We start from the raw sequence: 24217 nt of genomic DNA, 5'->3' as shown, positions 1-24217 counted from the left end.
TGGGGAGGATGGGTCATTTGGGTATCAAATCAGTCCTGGCCTGCTTTTTCTGACTGCCTTGTGTTAGTTAGTTGGCTTGTCTTTGACCAGGTTGATGTGTGTGTAGTCCTTCCTGCCAACTAAGGATTCATTCCTGCACTATTAAGGACAGAGGCAGGTCAAGAGAGTGTTCACACACACACAGAGCTGTGAAGTAGGCCTGAGCCTCATCTCAGCGCCTCCTCTCTAGCAGGTCCTGGCAGGAAGGAGTGAGTGTGGTGAATGCATTATGCAAATGACCTCTATGGGGTTCTGAGAGCAGCGCTGTTATCACATGACTAAACTTATGATACCTTCAAAGCTCTTGACACACACACACACACACACACACACACACACACACACACACACACACACACACACACACACACACACACACACACACACACACACACACACACACACACACACACACACACACACACACACACGTTGCTGTGCGAAATCTGAAAAAATGTAAAGTGTAATAATATTTCGCTGGAACCACTACTCTCTGTTTATAATCTATGCATAGTTACTTTAACTCTACCTACATGTACAGATTACTTCAATTAGCTCGACTAACCAGTGCCCCCGCACATTGACTCTGTACCGTTACCCCCTGTATATAGCCTCACTATTGTTATTTTACTGCTGCTCTTTAACTATTTGTTACTTTTATTTTTTACTTATCTATGTTTTACTTAACAGTTATTTTTCTTAAAACTGCATTGTTGGTTAAGGGCTTGTAAGTAAGTATTTCACTGTAAGGTCTACACCTGTTGTATTCGGAGCATGTGACAAATCAAATTTGATTTGATTTGAAACAAGACAGGCTGAAGCCCCACCCCGTCACTCAACAGGGAGGCAGCACACGGACAGTTTCTCCACGCTGTGACTGTTTCCCTCAGCATGTCACTCAACAGATTGTTCCAAAACAACAACAATGCCGATTTCCATATTGCTTCTAAATATGAATCCCCATGTCGTTTTCTCTATTTTCTCTATATCGTAATAGTTTGTGAATCTTGCTCTTTGCAAAACGCCAGTTAGTCTGAAGGAAACTCATCACTAATGCTACCTTTACTTGAAATGCACTAGCTAGGGCAAAGCAAACACATGCTGAAACATGAGGTGAAGGAGGAGGATGAATAGCACGACAACAAGACTCAGGATCTCGTCACGGTATCTCTGTGCATTCAAATTGCCATAACGCCATCGATAAAATGTCCGCAGCTTATGCCTTCCTATACCATAATACCATAATACTATATACCATAACCCTACCGCCACCATGTTGCACTGTGTTCACAACGTTGACATCAGCAAACCGCTCGCCCAGTTGAAACCAGTGGCCATCGAAGCTGAGCATTTGCCGACTGAAGTAGGTTACGACACCAAACTGCAGTCAGGTCAAGACCCTGGTGAGGACGACGAGCACGCAGATTAGCTTCCCAAGACAGTTTCTGACAGTTTGTGCAGAAATTCTTTGGTTGTGCAAACCCACAGTTTCATCAGCTGTCTGGGTGGCTGGTCTCAGACAATCCGACAGGTGAAGAAGCCGGATGGGGAGGTCCTGGGCTGGCATGGTTACACGTGGTCTGCGGTTGTGAGACCGGTTGGACGCGCTGCCAATTTCTGGAAAACAACGTTGGAGTCGGCTTATAGTAGAGAAATGAACATTAGATTCTCTGGCAACAGCTCTGGTGGAAATTCTTTCAATCACCATGCCAATTGCACACTCCCTCAACTTGAGACATCTTTGGCATTGTGTTGTGTGCACATTTAAGAGTGGTGCTTCTAACTTTAAGTTAGGCGCACCAGTGCTACCAATTAAATATATAAATGTAGAGCCCCGCACACACACACACACACACACACACACACACTGGTAATTCTGGAGTAGGAATCCTGGTGAATTCTGAGAATGTGTTATAGAATGTGCCGAGCAGGCAGTCAGCCGTGTCTAGACAAGCTAAGATCCTAGGCTGAGACACCTGCTGTCTAGTGGAAGACTGTCAGAGAGTTTCATTCTGGTAATACACACTTGTGGAACTGGAAGGGGATATGCACATTCTGAACTTGAGAATACCGGTGCTAGGATAAAAAAAAAGAATGGGTCATTCTTGAATTGTGGTGGTAAATGCGGTTGCTTGACTTTGGCACCATTTAAAATTGATTTAACATGACAAATACATGTTTTATTTAACTGTTATTTATTAAGAAAACACACTCAGTGGCCACCTCATTCACAAAAATGGTTCGTTCCTACAGACAGTGAGTCACGTGGATGTGGCTTGCTATATAAAGCAGGCAGACAGGCATCCATTTACTGTTCGATTGAACGTTAGAATGGGAATAACTAGTGACCTAAGCGACTGAGCGTGGTATGATCATCTGTGCCAGGAGCACCGGTTCTAGGTTCTCAGAAACAGCCGGCCTCCTGGGCTTTTCACGCACGACTTTGTCTAAGGAGAATGGTGCGACAAACCAAAAACATCCAGTCAGGGCCAGTCCTGTGGGCATCAGCTAGCTGATGAGAGAGGTCGATGGAGAACGGCAAGAATGGTGCAAGCTAACAGGTGGGCCACAAACAGGCAAATAACGGCGTAGTACAACAGTGGTGTGCAGAATGGAATGCACAACTCGTCAGTCCTCGTCACGGATGGGCTATAGCAGCAAACCACACCGGGTTCCACTCCTATCAGCTAAAAACAAGAAGAAGCAGCTCCAGTGGGCATGGAATCCCGGTCCCTGTTGCGTCATGCTGATGGCAGAGTCAGGATTTGGCGTAAGCAGCATGAGGAAAAGTAAAGATACCTTCATAGAAAATGACTCAAGTAAAAGTGAAAGTCACCCAGTAAAATCCTACTTGAGTAAAAGTCTAAGTATTTGGTTTTAATTATACTTATGTATCAAAAGTAAATGTAATTGAAAAATATATACTAAGTAAAAGTATACATTATTTCAAATTCCTTGTATTAAGCAAACCAGACAGCACCATTTTCTTCATTTTTTTTTTTTACAGCTAACACTCAGACATCATTTACAAATGAAGCATGTTTAGTGAGTCCACCAGATAAGAGGCAGTAGGGATGACCAAGGATGTGCTCTTGAATTAGACCATTTTTCCTGTCCTGCTAAGCAGTCAAAAGTACTTTTGGGTGTTAGGGAAAATGTATTGAGTAAAATGTACATCCTTTTCTTTAGAAATGTAGTGATGTAAAAGTAAAAATATAAATAAAGTAAAGTACAGATACTAAAAAAGTAGTAAGTAGTACTTTAAAGTATTTTTACTTAAGTACTTTACACCACTGACACACATACACACGTTCCAAAGTTATATTCTGAACTCTGCCCCCCTCCCCAGTTAAAACAGAGCCTATAAACAACAGCGAGACTGACTACCACAGAATGTGTATACATAGGTCCTTTATACTGCAACCCATCTATTTGTATGCATTGTAGATACTACTGGGGGCTAGCAAATTGGCTTGTCCCACTGGTGATGTGTAGAGGTGTAGTGACATGGTTTGGAGATTTAGAGATAGATACGCCTATTATTTTGAACAATGAACAAAAGTATTAAATATATTGCATAGATCAACAAAAACAAGGAAGGCCATTAAAATACATTCTTTTTAAAAAACTATTATAATGTGTATCCATCAGTTTTATGTCATTGGTGTTACCACCTTGAAAATCATTGATTACAAGGACCTTGAGCATTCTCACCAGTGGCAAACTGTTATCGGGGGACGGGTCTATATATATTTTTTAAAGTATTAGCATATCACACCCTGTTAGAATGTCATACATTTGAGGATTCCATTAATAATTTGGTGTGTCTAAATACAGTGTCACTTGGTGTTAGTCAATTGATATGAAAGGAAATAACCTGAGTAAAATGATTAATCATATCACGGTAAAGTATTTTTTAAGTATTAGCGACCTTAGATTTGAGAATTTGTGGACTCCATTTCCTAATTTACCTAAAAGGTATATTTGATGTTTCCAAAATGCCATGCCCAAATGCCACTGTAATTCAAGAACCCCCCTAATGCAGATAGAAGTGTGCTGGCCTCACTTCTATCATCTATCCCTCCAAAATAATAGGTGGGGGAGAGGTGCAGAAATGGGGAAATACAGAGGGGCATGCAGAAAGACGCAGAAAGACGGGGGGTGGGGGGTATAAGAATCAAACAAACTCTGAGGCAACATCCTGTAAGCTGACAAGGCGGAGGAAAAGGAAGCACACATGCAATGATGGGAAGGTTAGTGATATGCAGAATTCTTGAGACGTCCCAACCCTAAATCCTAAACCTAACCCCTACCCTAACCTACCCTTAACCTAACCATAACCAAAACCCTAGCTAACCCTAACCTTAACCCTAACAACTGTTTTAAACGTCAACTTCAATGGGGTGTGAGGTCAGAGTTGGATGCCCCAAGGATCCCATTTAGACTTTTCCTTGCTGAGAAGAGCCAGCAGGCAGGCAGGCGAGTTAGTCAGGAAGACTGATAGGGCTGCTTACCTTTTCTTAGGTAAACGTTATCTGAGAAACAAAAAGAAATAAAGATAACTGTAACATAGAAACACACACACACACACGCACACACTTTGCTTGGCGTGATGCAAGAGGCTTGATGACAAAAAACAATGAAGGGGAGAAATCACTGTTATTTGATCAATTATCGTATCAAGGAGAAAACATGAAGAGGAAAGGTTGCCTAAATGTAACCTAATATTACCTTCTCCGCTTAGTGAAAGACACTACAGCCTTCCACTCCCCACCTGATCCTGTTCTGCAAATACATGAGGTCTACCAGCCCTATTCACTGAGCCGCATACAGTAGATAGCAAACACACATACACTCACACCAACAGTCTGTGTCCACCTCTCATGCAAACCCTTATTATAGACAAACCCATAAACGCAAAATCTCTTGAGTCAAATCGAAACGAGAGTGTGTGCGTGCCATGGTGTGTGTCAACTACCCAGTCCCTTGGGTGTCCTCTAACCCACTAAACACGCATGGTTATTACAGTCCATTTCATTGCCATTCAGTCCCTTCAACCCATCAGCTCTCAGCCAACACAGAGATCCTCTATGTGTCTCTTGTGGCCACTCATGCTCCAGTGTATGTGTTAAAAGGTCAATTAAAACTACATAAAAATCTAGCACATTTTATCCCCCACTGCTGCAGTTTCTATAGGTCTATTATATATATTTTTACACTGTCCTATTTTTACCCCACAGTGAGATTTGCCACCAGGTAAAGATTGTGGTGTGAAAAAAAGTCAGGTAGAAGCAAATTCAGCATAAATAAATCAAAACTCTGTTATGGAGAGGGAGTCATGTGGATGAGATGATCCGGTGTGAAAATGCCTTTTCTAGAACGGCCTATGAAAGGAGGATCGGATGCTAAATTATAGATGGGATTTATTTTTGACAAGCTTTGGAAGGGGTGAAACAGAAGGATCAGGGGGTGGAAAGGGAGAACATCAGGTTAGCTAGAGCATTAGAGGTGGAGAAAGGGTGACTTGCTATATTTACCGTGGCTAATATTACATGATGTTAAATTGAGTGTGTGTGTGTGTTTGTGTGTGTTCAACAAACTAAACAAGATAAATAAACAATCACTTTATGAGCAAACATCGTGTTCATCCGAGTCCACCTTGAATTCAAGTTGCTAAATGTATTTGGGTGTCAGTTGTGTGTTTCTGGGCAGGTTTGACTAAACAGAGCAGTCAGCTGTTGTGTGTTGGCTGACTAGGCAGAATGAGCTCACACTCTTATTGACTCACATGGGCTGGGCCAGGGCAGGGTAGTGTCAAAACAGGCTGAGACTGTGTGTGTGTGTGTCTTGGGATAGGGTGCACTGTGTCTGTGTGAACAGGTTTAATTGGGGTCTCTACAAGCTACAGGTGTTGTATTATACTAGGAGTTCAGGTAAAGTCCAGCTACAGGTGTTGTATTATACTAGGAGGTCACGTAAAGTCCAGCAACAGGTGTTGTATTATACTATGAGGTCAGGTAAAGTCCAGCTACAGGTATTGTATTATACTATGAGGTCAGGTAAAGTCCAGCTACAGGTATTGTATTATACTATGAGGTCAGGTAAAGTCCAGCTACAGGTGTTGTATTATACTAGGAGGTCGGATAAAGTCCAGCTACAGGTGTTGTATTATACTAGGAGGTCAGGTAAAGTCCAGCTACAGGTGTTGTATTATACTAGGAGGTCAGGTAAAGTCCAGCTACAGGTATTGTATTATACTATGAGGTCAGGTAAAGTCCAGCTACAGGTATTGTATTATACTAGGAGGTCGGGTAAAGTCCAGCCACAGGTGTTGTATTATACTAGGAGGTCAGGTAAAGTCCAGATACAGGTGTTGTATTATACTAGGAGGTCAGGCAAAGTCCAGCTACAGGTGTTGTATTATACTAGGAGGTCAGGTAAAGTCCAGCTACAGGTGTTGTATTATACTAGGAGGTCAGGTAAAGTCCAGCTACAGGTGTTGTATTATACTAGGAGGTCAGGTAAAGTCCAGCTACAGGTGTTGTATTATACTAGGAGGTCAGGTAAAGTCCAGCTACGGGTGTTGTATTATACTAGGAGGTCAGGTAAAGTCCAGCTACGGGTGTTGTATTATACTAGGAGGTCAGGTAAAGTCCAGCTACAGGTGTTGTATTATACTAGGAGGTCAGGTAAAGTCCAGCTACAGGTGTTGTATTATACTAGGAGGTCAGGTAAAGTCCAGCTACAGGTGTTGTATTATACGCGGAGGTCAAGTAAAGTCCAGCTACAGGAGTTGTATTATACTAGGAGGTCAGGTAAAGTCCAGCTACGGGTGTTGAATTATACAAGGAGGTCAGGTAAAGTCCAGATACAGGTGTTGTATTATACTAGGAGGTCAGGTAAAGTCCAGATACAGGTGTTGTATTATACTAGGAGGTCAGGTAAAGTCCAGCTACAGGTGTTGTATTATACTAGGAGGTCAGGTAAAGTCCAGCTACAGGTGTTGTATTATACTAGGAGGTCAGGTAAAGTCCAGCAACAGGTGTTGTATTATACTAGGAGGTCAGGTAAAATCCAGCTACAGGTGTTGCATTATACTATGAGGTCAGGTAAAGTCCAGCTACGGGTGTTGTATTATACTAGGAGGGCAGGTAAAGTCCAGCCAAAGGTGTTGTATTATACTAGGAGGTCAGGTAAAGTCCAGCTACGGGTGTTGTATTATACTAGGAGGTCAGGTAAAGTCCAGCTAAAGGTGTTGTATTATAATAGGAGGTCAGGTAAAGTCCAGATACAGGTGTTGTATTATACTAGGAGGTCAGGTAAAGTCCAGATACAGGTGTTGTATTATACTAGGAGGTCAGGTAAAGTCCAGCTACAGGTGTTGTATTATACTGGAGGTTAAGTAAAGTCCAGCTACAGGTGTTGTATTATACTAGGAGGGCAGGTAAAATCCAGCTACAGGTGTTGTATTATACTCGGAGGTCAGGTAATTCCAGCTGCGGGTGTTGCATTACATTAGGAGGTCAGGTAAAGTCCAGCTACAGGCGTTGTATTATACTAGGAGGACAGGTAAAATCCAGCTACATGTGTTGTATTATACTAGGAGGTCAGGTAAAATCCAGCTACAGGTGTTGCATTATACTCGGAGGTCAGGTAATTCCAGCTGCGGGTGTTGCATTATATTAGGAGGTCAGGTAAAGTCCAGCTACAGGTGTTGTATTATACTAGGAGGTCAGGTAAAGTCCAGATACAGGTGTTGTATTATACTAGGAGGTCAGGTAAAGTCCAGCTACAGGAGTTGTATTATACTAGGAGGTCAGGTAAAGTCCAGCAACAGGTGTTGTATTATACTAGGAGGACAGGTAAAATCCAGCTACAGGTGTTGCATTATACTCGGAGGTCAGGTAAAGTCCAGCTACGGGTGTTGAATTATACAAGGAGGTCAGGTAAAGTCTAGATACAGGTGTTGTATTATACTAGGAGGTCAGGTAAAGTCCAGCTACAGGTGTTGTATTATACTAGGAGGTCAGGTAAAGTCCAGCTACGGGTGTTGTATTATACTAGGAGGGCAGGTAAAGTCCAGCTACAGGTGTTGTATTACACTAGGAGGTCAGGTAAAATCCAGCTACAGGTGTTGCATTATACTCGGACGTCAGGTAATTCCAGCTGCGGGTGTTGAATTATACTAGGAGGTCAGGTAAAGTCCAGCTACAGGTGTTGTATTATACTAGGAGGTCAGGTAAAGTCCAGCAACAGGTGTTGTATTATACTAGGAGGTCAGGTAAAGTCCAGCTACGGGTGTTGAATTATACAAGGAGGTCAGGTAAAGTCTAGATACAGGTGTTGTATTATACTAGGAGGTCAGGTAAAGTCCAGCTACAGGTGTTGTATTATACTAGGAGGTCAGGTAAAGTCCAGCTACGGGTGTTGTATTATACTAGGAGGGCAGGTAAAGTCCAGCTACAGGTGTTGTATTATACTAGGAGGTCAGGTAAAATCCAGCTACAGGTGTTGCATTATACTCGGAGGTCAGGTAATTCCAGCTGCGGGTGTTGAATTATACTAGGAGGTCAGGTAAAGTCCAGCTACAGGTGTTGTATTATACTAGGAGGTCAGGTAAAGTCCAGCAACAGGTGTTGTATTATACTAGGAGGTCAGGTAAAATCCAGCTACATGTGTTGTATTATACTAGGAGGACAGGTAAAATCCATCTACAGGTGTTGTATTATACTAGGAGGTCAGGTAAAATCCAGCTACAGGTGTTCCATTATATTAGGAGGGCAGGTGAAGTCCAGCTACAGGTGTTGTATTATACTAGGAAGCCAGGTAAAGTCCAGCTACAGGTGTTGTATTATACTAGGAGGTCAGGTAAAGTCCAGCTAAAGGTGTTGTATTATAATAGGAGGTCAGGTAAAGTCCAGATACAGGTGTTGTATTATACTAGGAGGTCAGGTAAAGTCCAGATACAGGTGTTGTATTATACTAGGAGGTCAGGTAAAGTCCAGCTACAGGTGTTGTATTATACTGGAAGTTAAGTAAAGTCCAGCTACATGTGTTGTATTATACTAGGAGGACAGGTAAAATCCATCTACAGGTGTTGTATTATACTAGGAGGTCAGGTAAAATCCAGCTACAGGTGTTGCATTATATTAGGAGGTCAGGTGAAGTCCAGCTACAGGTGTTGTATTATACTAGGAAGCCAGGTAAAGTCCAGCTACAGGTGTTGTATTATACTAGGAGGTCAGGTGAAGTCCAGCTAAAGGTGTTGTATTATAATAGGAGGTCAGGTAAAGTCCAGATACAGGTGTTGTATTATACTAGGAGGTCAGGTAAAGTCCAGATACAGGTGTTGTATTATACTGGAGGTTAAGTAAAGTCCAGCTACAGGCGTTGTATTATACTAGGAGGACAGGTAAAATCCAGCTACAGGTGTTGTATTATACTCGGAGGTCAGGTAATTCCAGCTGCGGGTGTTGCATTATATTAGGAGGTCAGGTGAAGTCCAGCTACAGGTGTTGTATTATACTAGGAAGCCAGGTAAAGTCCATCTACAGGTGTTGTATTATACTAGGAGGTCAGGTAAAGTCCATCTACAGGTGTTGTATTATACTAGGAGGTCAGGTAAAGTCCAGCTACGGGTGTTGTATTATACTAGGAGGGCAGGTAAAGTCCAGCTACAGGTGTTGTATTACACTAGGAGGTCAGGTAAAATCCAGCTACAGGTGTTGCATTATACTCGGACGTCAGGTAATTCCAGCTGCGGGTGTTGAATTATATTAGGAGGTCAGGTAAAGTTCAGCTACAGGTGTTGTATTATACTAGGAGGTCAGGTAAAGTCCAGATACAGGTGTTGTATTATACTAGGAGGTCAGATAAAGTCCAGCTACAGGAGTTGTATTATACTAGGAGGTCAGGTAAAGTCCAGCAACAGGTGTTGTATTATACTAGGAGGACAGGTAAAATCCAGCTACAGGTGTTGCATTATACTAGGAGGTCAGGTAAAGTCCAGCTACGGGTGTTGAATTATACAAGGAGGTCAGGTAAAGTCCAGATACAGGTGTTGTATTATACTAGGAGGTCAGGTAAAGTCCAGCTACGGGTGTTGTATTATACTAAGAGGGCAGGTAAAGTCCAGCAACAGGTGTTGTATTACACTAGGAGGTCAGGTAAAATCCAGCTACAGGTGTTGCATTATACTCGGACGTCAGGTAATTCCAGCTGCGGGTGTTGAATTATATTAGGAGGTCAGGTGAAGTCCAGCTACAGGTGTTGTATTATACTAGGAAGCCAGGTAAAGTCCATCTACAGGTGTTGTATTATACTAGGAGGTCAGGTAAAGTCCAGCTACAGGTGTTGTATTATACTAGGAGGTCAGGTAAAGTCCAGCAACAGGTGTTGTATTATACTAGGAGGTCAGGTAAAGTCCAGCTAAAGGTGTTGTATTATAATAGGAGGTCAGGTAAAGTCCAGATACAGGTGTTGTATTATACTAGGAGGTCAGGTAAAGTCCAGATACAGGTGTTGTATTATACTAGGAGGTCAGGTAAAGTCCAGCTACAGGTGTTGTATTATACTGGAGGTTAAGTAAAGTCCAGCTACAGGCGTTGTATTATACTAGGAGGACAGGTAAAATCCAGCTACAGGTGTTGTATTATACTCGGAGGTCAGGTAATTCCAGCTGCGGGTGTTGCATTATATTAGGAGGTCAGGTGAAGTCCAGCTACAGGTGTTGTATTATACTAGGAAGCCAGGTAAAGTCCATCTACAGGTGTTGTATTATACTAGGAGGTCAGGTAAAGTCCATCTACAGGTGTTGTATTATACTAGGAGGTCAGGTAAAGTCCAGCTACAGGTGTTGTATTATACTAGCAGGTAAGGTAAATTCCAGCGACAGGTGTTGTATTATATTAGGAAGCCAGGTAAAGTCCAGCTACGGGTGTTGTATTATACTAGGAGGTCAGGTAAAGTCCAGCTACAGGTGTTGTATTATACTAGGAGGTCAGGTAAAGTCCAGCTACGGGTGTTGTATTATACTAGGAGGGCAGGTAAAGTCCAGCTACAGGTGTTGTATTACACTAGGAGGTCAGGTAAAATCCAGCAACAGGTGTTGCATTATACTCGGACGTCAGGTAATTCCAGCTGCGGGTGTTGAATTATATTAGGAGGTCAGGTAAAGTCCAGCTACAGGTGTTGTATTATACTAGGAGGTCAGGTAAAGTCCAGATACAGGTGTTGTATTATACTAGGAGGTCAGGTAAAGTCCAGCTACAGGAGTTTTATTATACTAGGAGGTCAGGTAAAGTCCAGCAACAGGTGTTGTATTATACTAGGAGGACAGGTAAAATCCAGCTACAGGTGTTGCATTATACTAGGAGGTCAGGTAAAGTCCAGCTACGGGTGTTGAATTATACAAGGAGGTCAGGTAAAGTCCAGATACAGGTGTTGTATTATACTAGGAGGTCAGGTAAAGTCCAGCTACAGGTGTTGTATTATACTAGGAGGTCAGGTAAAGTCCAGCTACGGGTGTTGTATTATACTAGGAGGGCAGGTAAAGTCCAGCATCAGGTGTTGTATTACACTAGGAGGTCAGGTAAAATCCAGCTACAGGTGTTGCATTATACTCGGACGTCAGGTAATTCCAGCTGCGGGTGTTGAATTATATTAGGAGGTCAGGTGAAGTCCAGCTACAGGTGTTGTATTATACTAGGAAGCCAGGTAAAGTCCATCTACAGGTGTTGTATTATACTAGGAGGTCAGGTAAAGTCCAGCTACAGGTGTTGTATTATACTAGGAGGTCAGGTAAAGTCCAGCAACAGGTGTTGTATTATACTAGGAGGTCAGGTAAAGTCCAGCTAAAGGTGTTGTATTATAATAGGAGGTCAGGTAAAGTCCAGATACAGGTGTTGTATTATACTAGGAGGTCAGGTAAAGTCCAGATACAGGTGTTGTATTATAGTGGAGGTTAAGTAAAGTCCAGCTACAGGCGTTGTATTATACTATGAGGACAGGTAAAATCCATCTACAGGTGTTGTATTATACTCGGAGGTCAGGTAATTCCAGCTGCGGGTGTTGCATTATATTAGGAGGTCAGGTGAAGTCCAGCTACAGGTGTTGTATTATACTAGGAAGCCAGGTAAAGTCCATCTACAGGTGTTGTATTATACTAGGAGGTCAGGTAAAGTCCATCTACAGGTGTTGTATTATACTAGGAGGTCAGGTAAAGTCCAGCTACAGGTGTTGTATTATACTAGCAGGTAAGGTAAATTCCAGCGACAGGTGTTGTATTATATTAGGAAGCCAGGTAAAGTCTAGCTACGGGTGTTGTATTATACTAGGAGGTCAGGTAAAGTCCAGCAACAGGTGTTGTATTATATTAGGAAGTCAGGTAAAGCCCAGCTACAGGTGTTGTATTATACTAGCAGGTAAGAAAAATTCCAGCGACAGGTGTTGTATTATACTCGGACGTCAGGTAATTCCAGCTGCGGGTGTTGAATTATATTAGGAGGTCAGGTGAAGTCCAGCTACAGGTGTTGTATTATACTAGGAAGCCAGGTAAAGTCCATCTACAGGTGTTGTATTATACTAGGAGGTCAGGTAAAGTCCAGCTACAGGTGTTGTATTATACTAGGAGGTCAGGTAAAGTCCAGATACAGGTGTTGTATTATACTAGGAGGTCAGGTAAAGTCCAGCTACAGGTGTTGTATTATACTAGGAGGTCAGGTAAAGTCCAGCTACAGGTGTTGTATTATAAGCGGAGGTCAAGTAAAGTCCAGCTACAGGAGTTGTATTATACTAGGAGGTCAGGTAAATGCCAGCAACAGGTGTTGTATTATACTAGGAGGACAGGTAAAATCCAGCTACAGGTGTTGCATTATACTAGGAGGTCAGGTAAAGTCCAGCTACGGGTGTTGAATTATACAAGGAGGTCAGGTGAAGTCCAGATACAGGTGTTGTATTATACTAGGAGGTCAGGTAAAGTCCAGCTACAGGTGTTGTATTATACTAGGAGGTCAGGTAAAGTCCAGCTACGGGTGTTGTATTATACTAAGAGGGCAGGTAAAGTCCAGCTATAGGTGTTGTATTACACTAGGAGGTCAGGTAAAATCCAGCTACAGGTGTTGCATTATACTCGGACGTCAGGTAATTCCAGCTGCGGGTGTTGAATTATATTAGGAGGTCAGGTGAAGTCCAGCTACAGGTGTTGTATTATACTAGGAGGTCAGGTAAAGTCCATCTACAGGTGTTGTATTATACTAGGAGGTCAGGTAAAGTCCAGCTACAGGTGTTGCATTATACTCGGAGGTCAGGTAAAGTCCAGCTACGGGTGTTGAATTATACAAGGAGGTCAGGTAAAGTCTAGATACAGGTGTTGTATTATACTAGGAGGTCAGGTAAAGTCCAGCTACAGGTGTTGTATTATACTAGGAGGTCAGGTAATTCCAGCTGCGGGTGTTGCATTATATTAGGAGGTCAGGTGAAGTCCAGCTACAGGTGTTGTATTATACTAGGAAGCCAGGTAAAGTCCATCTACAGGTGTTGTATTATACTAGGAGGTCAGGTAAAGTCCATCTACAGGTGTTGTATTATACTAGGAGGTCAGGTAAAGTCCAGCTACAGGTGTTGTATTATACTAGCAGGTAAGGTAAATTCCAGCGACAGGTGTTGTATTATATTAGGAAGCCAGGTAAAGTCCAGCTACGGGTGTTGTATTATACTAGGAGGTCAGGTAAAGTCCAGCAACAGGTGTTGTATTATACTAGGAGGTCAGGTAAAGTCCAGCTACAGGTGTTGTATTATACTAGGAGGTCAGGTAAAGTCCAGCTACGGGTGTTGTATTATACTAGGAGGGCAGGTAAAGTCCAGCTACAGGTGTTGTATTACACTAGGAGGTCAGGTAAAATCCAGCTACAGGTGTTGCATTATACTCGGACGTCAGGTAATTCCAGCTGCGGGTGTTGAATTATATTAGGAGGTCAGGTAAAGTCCAGCTACAGGTGTTGTATTATACTAGGAGGTCAGGTAAAGTCCAGATACAGGTGTTGTATTATACTAGGAGGTCAGGTAAAGTCCAGCTACAGGAGTTGTATTATACTAGGAGGTCAGGTAAAGTCCAGCAACAGGTGTTGTATTATACTAGGAGGACAGGTAAAATCCAGCTACAGGTGTTGCATTATACTAGGAGGTCAGGTAAAGTCCAGCTACGGGTGTTGAATTATACAAGGAGGTCAGGTAAAGTCCAGATACAGGTGTTGTATTATACTAGGAGGTCAGGTAAAGTCCAGCTACAGGTGTTGTATTATACTAGGAGGTCAGGTAAAGTCCAGCTACGGGTGTTGTATTATACTAGGAGGGCAGGTAAAGTCCAGCATCAGGTGTTGTATTACACTAGGAGGTCAGGTATAATCCAGCTACAGGTGTTGCATTATACTCGGACGTCAGGTAATTCCAGCTGCGGGTGTTGAATTATATTAGGAGGTCAGGTGAAGTCCAGCTACAGGTGTTGTATTATACTAGGAAGCCAGGTAAAGTCCATCTACAGGTGTTGTATTATACTAGGAGGTCAGGTAAAGTCCAGCTACAGGTGTTGTATTATACTAGGAGGTCAGGTAAAGTCCAGCAACAGGTGTTGTATTATACTAGGAGGTCAGGTAAAGTCCAGCTAAAGGTGTTGTATTATAATAGGAGGTCAGGTAAAGTCCAGATACAGGTGTTGTATTATACTAGGAGGTCAGGTAAAGTCCAGATACAGGTGTTGTATTATACTAGGAGGTCAGGTAAAGTCCAGCTACAGGTGTTGTATTATAGTGGAGGTTAAGTAAAGTCCAGCTACAGGCGTTGTATTATACTAGGAGGACAGGTAAAATCCATCTACAGGTGTTGTATTATACTAGGAGGTCATGTAAAATCCAGCTACAGGTGTTGCATTATATTAGGAGGTCAGGTGAAGTCCAGCTACAGGTGTTGTATTATACTAGGAAGCCAGGTAAAGTCCATCTACAGGTGTTGTATTATACTAGGAGGTCAGGTAAAGTCCAGCTAAAGGTGTTGTATTATAATAGGAGGTCAGGTAAAGTCCAGATACAGGTGTTGTATTATACTAGGAGGTCAGGTAAAGTCCAGATACAGGTGTTGTATTATACTCGGAGGTCAGGTAATTCCAGCTGCGGGTGTGCATTATATTAGGAAGTCAGGTGAAGTCCAGCTACAGGGTGTTGTATTATACTAGGAAGCAGGTAAAGTCCATTACAGGTGGTTATTATACTAGGAGGGAGGTAAAGTCCATACAGGTGTTGTATTATACTAGGAGGTCAGGTAAAGTCCAGCTACAGGTGTTGTATTATACTAGCAGTAGGTAAATTCCAGCACAGGGTGTTGTATATATTAGGAAGCAGGTAAAGTCAGCTACGGGTGTTGTATTATACTAGGAGGTCAGGTAAAGTCCAGCAACAGGGGTTGTATATATATAGGAAGTCAGGTAAAGCCAGCTACAGGTGTTGTATTATACTAGCAGGTAAGAAAAATCCAGCACAGGTGGTATTATACGGACGTCAGGTAATTCCAGCTGGGTGTTGAATTAATAGGAGGTCAGGTGAAGGCCAGTACAGGTGTTGTATTATACTAGGAAGCCAGGTAAAGTCCACTACAGGTGTTGTATTATACTAGGAGGTCAGGTAAGTCCAGCTACAGGTTGTATTATACTAGGAGGTCAGGTAAAGTCCAGAACAGGTGGTTGTATTATAATAGGAGGTCAGGTAAGTCCAGCTACAGGTGTTGTTATATTAGGAGGTCAGGTAAAGTCAGCTACAGGTGTTGTATTATACTAGGAGGTCAAATAAGTCCAGCCTACGGGTGTTGTGATTATATTAGGAGAGTCAGGTAAAGTCCAGCGGATACAGGTGTTGTATTTTCTATACTAGGAGGTACAGGTAAAGTCCAGCTACAGGTGTTGCATTATACTAGGAGGTCTGGTAATTCCAGCTACGGGTGGTTGAATTATAGAAGGAGGTCAGGTAAAGTCCAGCTACAGGTGTAGTATTATACTAGGAGGTCAGGTAAAATCCAGCTACAGGTGTTGCATTATACTAGGAGGTCAGGTAAAGTCCAGCTACGGGTGTTGTATTATACTAGGAAGCCAGGTAAAGTCCAGCTACGGGTGTTGTATTATACGCGGAGGTCAGCTACAGGTGTCCAGCTACGGGTGTTGTATTACACTGGAGGTCAAGTAAAGTCCAGCTACGGGTGTTGTATTATACTAGGAGGTCAGGTAAAATCCAGCTACAGGTGTTGTATTATACTCGGAGGTCAGGTAAAGTCCAGCTACAGGTGTTGTATTATACTAGGAGGTCATGTAAAGTCAAGCTACAGGTGTTGTATTTTACTAGGAGGTCAGGTAATGTCCAGCTACATTTGTTGTATTATACTAGGAGGGCAGTTAATGTCCAGCTACAGGTGTTGTATTATACTAGGAGGTCAGGTAAGTCCAGCTACAGGTGTTGCATTATACGCGGAGGTCAGCTACAGGTGTCCAGCTACGGGTGTTGTATTATACTGGAGGTCAAGTAAAGTCCAGCTACGGGTGTTGTATTATACTATGAGGTCAGGTAAAGTCCAGCTACGGGTGTTGTATTATACTAGGAGGTCAGGTAAAGTCAAGCTACAGGTGTTGTATTATACTAGGAGGTCAGGTAAAGTCCAGCAACAGGTGTTGTATTATACTCGGAGGTCAAGTAAAGTCCAGCTACAGGTGTTGTATTATACTAGGAGGTCAGGTAAAGTCCAGCTACAGGTGTTGTATTAAACTAGGAGGTCAGGTAAAGTCCAGCTACAGTTGTTGTATTATACTAGGAGGTCGGGTAAAGTCCAGCTAGAGGTGTTGTATTATACTAGGAGGTCAGGTAAAGTCCAGCTATATGTGTTGCATTAAATTAGGAGGTCAGGTAAAGTCCAGCTACAGGTGTTATATTATACTAGGATGTCAGGTAAAGTCCAGCTACATTTGTTGTATTATACTAAAGGGGCAGGTAATGTCCAGCTACAGGTGTTGTATTATACTAGGAGGTCAGGTAAAGTCCAGCTACATGTGTTGTATTATACTAGGAGGTCGGGTAAAGTCCAGCTACAGGTGTTGTATTATACTAGGAGGTCAGGTAAAGTCCAGCTACATGTGTTGCATTATATTAGGAGTTCAGGTAAATTCCAGCTACGGGTGTTGTATTATACTAGGAGGTCAGGTAAAGTCCAGCTACGGGTGTTGTATTATAATAGGAGGGCAGGTAAAGTCCAGCTACAGGTGTTGTATTATACTAGGCGGTCATGTAAAGTCAAGCTACAGGTGTTGTATTATACTAGGAGGTCAGGTAAAGTCCAGCTACAGTTGTTATATTATACTAGGAGGTCAGGTAAAGTCCAGCTACAGTTGTTGTATTATACTAGGAGGGCAGGTAATGTCCAGCTACAGGTGTTGTATTATACTCGGAGGTCAGGTAAAGTCCAGCTACAGGTGTTGTATTATACTAGGAGGACAGGTAAAGTCCAGCTACAGGTGTTGTATTATACTAGGAGGTCAAATAAAGTCCAGCTACGGGTGTTGTATTATATTAGGAGGTCAGGTAAAGTCCAGCTACAGGTGTTGTATTATACTAGGAGGTCAGGTAAAGTCCAGCTACAGGTGTTGCATTATACTAGGAGGTCTGGTAATTCCAGCTACGGGTGTTGAATTATAGAAGGAGGTCAGGTAAAGTCCAGCTACAGGTGTAGTATTATACTAGGAGGTCAGGTAAAATCCAGCTACAGGTGTTGCATTATACTAGGAGGTCAGGTAAAGTCCAGCTACGGGTGTTGTATTATACTAGGAAGCCAGGTAAAGTCCAGCTACGGGTGTTGTATTATACGCGGAGGTCAGCTACAGGTGTCCAGCTACGGGTGTTGTATTACACTGGAGGTCAAGTAAAGTCCAGCTACGGGTGTTGTATTATACTAGGAGGTCAGGTAAAATCCAGCTACAGGTGTTGTATTATACTCGGAGGTCAGGTAAAGTCCAGCTACAGGTGTTGTATTATACTAGGAGGTCATGTAAAGTCAAGCTACAGGTGTTGTATTTTACTAGGAGGTCAGGTAATGTCCAGCTACATTTGTTGTATTATACTAGGAGGGCAGTTAATGTCCAGCTACAGGTGTTGTATTATACTAGGAGGTCAGGTAAGTCCAGCTACAGGTGTTGCATTATACGCGGAGGTCAGCTACAGGTGTCCAGCTACGGGTGTTGTATTATACTGGAGGTCAAGTAAAGTCCAGCTACGGGTGTTGTATTATACTATGAGGTCAGGTAAAGTCCAGCTACGGGTGTTGTATTATACTAGGAGGTCAGGTAAAGTCAAGCTACAGGTGTTGTATTATACTAGGAGGTCAGGTAAAGTCCAGCAACAGGTGTTGTATTATACTCGGAGGTCACGTAAAGTCCAGCTACAGGTGTTGTATTATACTAGGAGGTCAGGTAAAGTCCAGCTACAGGTGTTGTATTAAACTAGGAGGTCAGGTAAAGTCCAGCTACAGTTGTTGTATTATACTAGGAGGTCGGGTAAAGTCCAGCTAGAGGTGTTGTATTATACTAGGAGGTCAGGTAAAGTCCAGCTATATGTGTTGCATTAAATTAGGAGGTCAGGTAAAGTCCAGCTACAGGTGTTATATTATACTAGGATGTCAGGTAAAGTCCAGCTACATTTGTTGTATTATACTAAAGGGGCAGGTAATGTCCAGCTACAGGTGTTGTATTATACTAGGAGGTCAGGTAAAGTCCAGCTACATGTGTTGTATTATACTAGGAGGTCGGGTAAAGTCCAGCTACAGGTGTTGTATTATACTAGGAGGTCAGGTAAAGTCCAGCTACATGTGTTGCATTATATTAGGAGTTCAGGTAAATTCCAGCTACGGGTGTTGTATTATACTAGGAGGTCAGGTAAAGTCCAGCTACGGGTGTTGTATTATAATAGGAGGGCAGGTAAAGTCCAGCTACAGGTGTTGTATTATACTAGGCGGTCATGTAAAGTCAAGCTACAGGTGTTGTATTATACTAGGAGGTCAGGTAAAGTCCAGCTACAGTTGTTATATTATACTAGGAGGTCAGGTAAAGTCCAGCTACATTTGTTGTATTATACTAGGAGGGCAGGTAATGTCCAGCTACAGGTGTTGTATTATACTAGGAGGTCAGGTAAAGTCCAGCTACATGTGTTGTATTATACTAGGAGGTCGGGTAAAGTCCAGCTACAGGTGTTTTATTATACTAGGAGGTCAGGTAAAGTCCAGCTACATGTGTTGTATTATACTAGGAGGGCAGGTAAAGTCCAGCTACAGGTGTTGTATTATACTAGGAGGTCAGGTAAAGTCCAGCTACAGGTGTTGCATTATACGCGGAGGTCAGCTACAGGTGTCCAGCTACGGGTGTTGTATTATACTGGAGGTCAAGTAAAGTCCAGCTACGGGTGTTGTATTATACTATGAGGTCAGGTAAAGTCCAGCTACGGGTGTTGTATTATACTAGGAGGTCAGGTAAAGTCAAGCTACAGGTGTTGTATTATACTAGGAGGTCAGGTAAAGTCCAGCAACAGGTGTTGTATTATACTCGGAGGTCACGTAAAGTCCAGCTACAGGTGTTGTATTATACTAGGAGGTCAGGTAAAGTCCAGCTACAGGTGTTGTATTAAACTAGGAGGTCAGGTAAAGTCCAGCTACAGTTGTTGTATTATACTAGGAGGTCGGGTAAAGTCCAGCTAGAGGTGTTGTATTATACTAGGAGGTCAGGTAAAGTCCAGCTATATGTGTTGCATTAAATTAGGAGGTCAGGTAAAGTCCAGCTACAGGTGTTATATTATACTAGGATGTCAGGTAAAGTCCAGCTACATTTGTTGTATTATACTAAAGGGGCAGGTAATGTCCAGCTACAGGTGTTGTATTATACTAGGAGGTCAGGTAAAGTCCAGCTACATGTGTTGTATTATACTAGGAGGTCGGGTAAAGTCCAGCTACAGGTGTTGTATTATACTAGGAGGTCAGGTAAAGTCCAGCTACATGTGTTGCATTATATTAGGAGTTCAGGTAAATTCCAGCTACGGGTGTTGTATTATACTAGGAGGTCAGGTAAAGTCCAGCTACGGGTGTTGTATTATAATAGGAGGGCAGGTAAAGTCCAGCTACAGGTGTTGTATTATACTAGGCGGTCATGTAAAGTCAAGCTACAGGTGTTGTATTATACTAGGAGGTCAGGTAAAGTCCAGCTACAGTTGTTATATTATACTAGGAGGTCAGGTAAAGTCCAGCTACAGTTGTTGTATTATACTAGGAGGGCAGGTAATGTCCAGCTACAGGTGTTGTATTATACTAGGAGGTCAGGTAAAGTCCAGCTACATGTGTTGTATTATACTAGGAGGTCGGGTAAAGTCCAGCTACAGGTGTTTTATTATACTAGGAGGTCAGGTAAAGTCCAGCTACATGTGTTGTATTATACTAGGAGGGCAGGTAAAGTCCAGCTACATGTGTTGTATTATACTAGGAGGGCAGGTAATGTCCAGCTACATGTGTTGTATTATACTAGGAGGTCGGGTAAAGTCCAGCTACAGGTGTTATATTATACTCGGAGGTCAGGTAAAGTCCAGCTACAGGTGTTGTATTATACTAGGAGGACAGGTAAAGTCCAGCTACAGGTGTTGTATTATACTAGGAGGTCAAATAAAGTCCAGCTACGGGTGTTGTATTATATTAGGAGGTCAGGTAAAGTCCAGCTACAGGTGTTGTATTATACTCGGAGGTCAGGTAAAGTCCAGCTACAGGTGTTGTATTATACTAGGAGGACAGGTAAAGTCCAGCTACAGGTGTTGTACACTGCTCAAAAAAATAAAGGGAACACTTAAACAACACAATGTAACTCCAAGTCAATCACACTTCTGTGAAATCAAACTGTCCACTTAGGAAGCAACACTGATTGACAATAAATTTCACATGCTGTTGTGCAAATGGAATAGACAAAAGGTGGAAATTATAGGCAATTAGCAAGACACCCCCAAAAAAGGAGTGATTCTGCAGGTGGTGACCACAGACCACTTCTCAGTTCCTATGCTTCCTGGCTGATGTTTTGGTCACTTTTGAATGCTGGCGGTGCTCTCACACTAGTGGTAGCATGAGACGGAGTCTACAACCCACACAAGTGGCTCAGGTAGTGCAGTTCATCCAGGATGGCACATCAATGCGAGCTGTGGCAAAAAGGTTTGCTGTGTCTGTCAGCGTAGTGTCCAGAGCATGGAGGCGCTACCAGGAGACAGGCCAGTACATCAGGAGATGTGGAGGAGGCCGTAGGAGGGCAACAACCCAGCAGCAGGACCGCTACCTCCGCCTTTGTGCAAGGAGGTGCACTGCCAGAGCCCTGCAAAATGACCTCCAGCAGGCCACAAATGTGCATATGTCTGCTCAAACGGTCAGAAACAGACTCCATGAGGGTGGTATGAGGGCCCGACGTCCACAGGTGGGGGTTGTGCTTACAGCCCAACACCGTGCAGGACGTTTGGCATTTGCCAGAGAACACCAAGATTGGCAAATTCGCCACTGGCGCCCTGTGCTCTTCACAGATGAAAGCAGGTTCACACTGAGCACATGAGCACATGTGACAGACGTGACAGAGTCTGGAGACACCGTGGAGAACGTTCTGCTGCCTGCAACATCCTCCAGCATGACCGGTTTGGCGATGGGTCAGTCATGGTGTGGGGTGGCATTTCTTTGTGGGGCCGCACAGCCCTCCATGTGCTCGCCAGAGGTAGCCTGACTGCCATTAGGTACCGAGATGAGATCCTCAGACCCCTTGTGAGACCATATGCTGACACAGGCACATTTGTGGCCTGCTGGAGGTCATTTTGCAGGGCTCTGGCAATGCACATCCTTGCACAAAGGCGGAGGTAGCGGTCCTGCTGCTGGGTTGTTGCCCTCCTACGGCCTCCTCCACATCTCCTGATGTACTGGCCTGTCTCCTGGTAGCGCCTCCATGCTCTGGACACTACGCTGACAGACACAGCAAACCTTTTTGCCACAGCTCGCATTGATGTGCCATCCTGGATGAACTGCACTACCTGAGCCACTTGTGTGGGTTGTAGACTCCGTCTCATGCTACCACTAGTGTGAGAGCACCGCCAGCATTCAAAAGTGACCAAAACATCAGCCAGGAAGCATAGGAACTGAGAAGTGGTCTGTGGTCACCACCTGCAGAATCACTCCTTTTTTGGGGGTGTCTTGCTAATTGCCTATAATTTCCACCTTTTGTCTATTCCATTTGCACAACAGCATGTGAAATTTATTGTCAATCAGTGTTGCTTCCTAAGTGGACATTTTGATTTCACAGAAGTGTGATTGACTTGGAGTTACATTGTGTTGTTTAAGTGTTCCCTTTATTTTTTTGAGCAGTGTATTATACTAGGAGGTCAAATAAAGTCCAGCTACGGGTGTTGTATTATATTAGGAGGTCAGGTAAAGTCCAGCTACAGGTGTTGTATTATACTAGGAGGTCAGGTAAAGTCCAGCTACAGGTGTTGCATTATACTAGGAGGTCTGGTAATTCCAGCTACGGGTGTTGAATTATACAAGGAGGTCAGGTAAAGTCCAGCTACAGGTGTAGTATTATACTAGGAGGTCAGGTAAAGTCCAGCTACATGTGTTGTATTATACTAGGAGGTCGGGTAAAGTCCAGCTACAGGTGTTGTATTATACTAGGAGGTCAGGTAAAGTCCAGCTACATGTGTTGCATTATATTAGGAGTTCAGGTAAATTCCAGCTACGGGTGTTGTATTATACTAGGAGGTCAGGTAAAGTCCAGCTACGGGTGTTGTATTATAATAGGAGGGCAGGTAAAGTCCAGCTACAGGTGTTGTATTATACTAGGCGGTCATGTAAAGTCAAGCTACAGGTGTTGTATTATACTAGGAGGTCAGGTAAAGTCCAGCTACATGTGTTATATTATACTAGGAGGTCAGGTAAAGTCCAGCTACATTTGTTGTATTATACTAGGAGGGCAGGTAATGTCCAGCTACATGTGTTGTATTATACTAGGAGGTCGGGTAAAGTCCAGCTACAGGTGTTATATTATACTCGGAGGTCAGGTAAAGTCCAGCTACAGGTGTTGTATTATACTAGGAGGACAGGTAAAGTCCAGCTACAGGTGTTGTATTATACTAGGAGGTCAAATAAAGTCCAGCTACGGGTGTTGTATTATATTAGGAGGTCAGGTAAAGTCCAGCTACAGGTGTTGTATTATACTAGGAGGGCAGGTAATGTCCAGCTACAGGTGTTGTATTATACTAGGAGGTCAGGTAAAGTCCAGCTACATGTGTTGTATTATACTAGGAGGTCGGGTAAAGTCCAGCTACAGGTGTTGTATTATACTAGGAGGTCAGGTAAAGTCCAGCTACAGGTGTTATATTATACTAGGAGGTCAGGTAAAGTCCAGCTACATTTGTTGTATTATACTAGGAGGGCAGGTAATGTCCAGCTACATGTGTTGTATTATACTAGGAGGTCGGGTAAAGTCCAGCTACAGGTGTTATATTATACTCGGAGGTCAGGTAAAGTCCAGCTACAGGTGTTGTATTATACTAGGAAGCCAGGTAAAGTCCAGCTACGGGTGTTGTATTATACGCGGAGGTCAGCTACAGGTGTCCAGCTACGGGTGTTGTATTACACTGGAGGTCAAGTAAAGTCCAGCTACGGGTGTTGTATTATACTAGGAGGTCAGGTAAAATCCAGCTACAGGTGTTGTATTATACTCGGAGGTCAGGTAAAGTCCAGCTACAGGTGTTGTATTATACTAGGAGGTCAGGTAAAGTCCAGCTACAGGTGTTGTATTATACTAGGAGGACAGGTAAAGTCAAGCTACAGGTGTTGTATTATACTAGGAGGTCAGGTAAAGTCCAGCTACAGTTGTTATATTATACTAGGAGGTCAGGTAATGTCCAGCTACATTTGTTGTATTATACTAGGAGGGCAGGTAATGTCCAGCTACAGGTGTTGTATTATACTAGGAGGTCAGGTAAAGTCCAGATACAGGTGTTGTATTATACTAGGAGGTCAGGTAAAGTCCAGCTACAGGTGTTGTATTATACTAGGAGGTCAGGTAAAGTCCAGCTACGGGTGTTGTATTATACTAGGA

At 43.1% G+C, this 24217-nt stretch overlaps 1 protein-coding gene across 2 annotated transcripts in view; it reads right to left on the bottom strand.

Annotated features, from left to right (window-relative positions):
- The window catches only part of LOC120032019 (scm-like with four MBT domains protein 2), a 56564-nt gene that overhangs the window by 19966 nt on the left and 12381 nt on the right, over positions 1–24217 (bottom strand). The window contains exon 5 of one of the 2 annotated variants that reach the window (XM_038977928.1): positions 4554–4574. The exons of the other annotated variant lie outside the window; for it this stretch is intronic. Within the exon in view, the coding sequence (XP_038833856.1) occupies positions 4554–4574 (21 nt within the window). The remainder of the gene's footprint in view (positions 1–4553; positions 4575–24217) is intronic. 2 annotated transcript variants of the gene reach the window in all.

This window comes from Salvelinus namaycush, chromosome 38 (assembly GCF_016432855.1).
Source record: "Salvelinus namaycush isolate Seneca chromosome 38, SaNama_1.0, whole genome shotgun sequence".
Taxonomy (NCBI): Eukaryota; Metazoa; Chordata; class Actinopteri; order Salmoniformes; family Salmonidae; genus Salvelinus; species Salvelinus namaycush.
The sequence above is the reverse complement of the archived record's forward strand: the minus strand, read 5'-3'. Positions and strand labels throughout refer to the sequence as shown.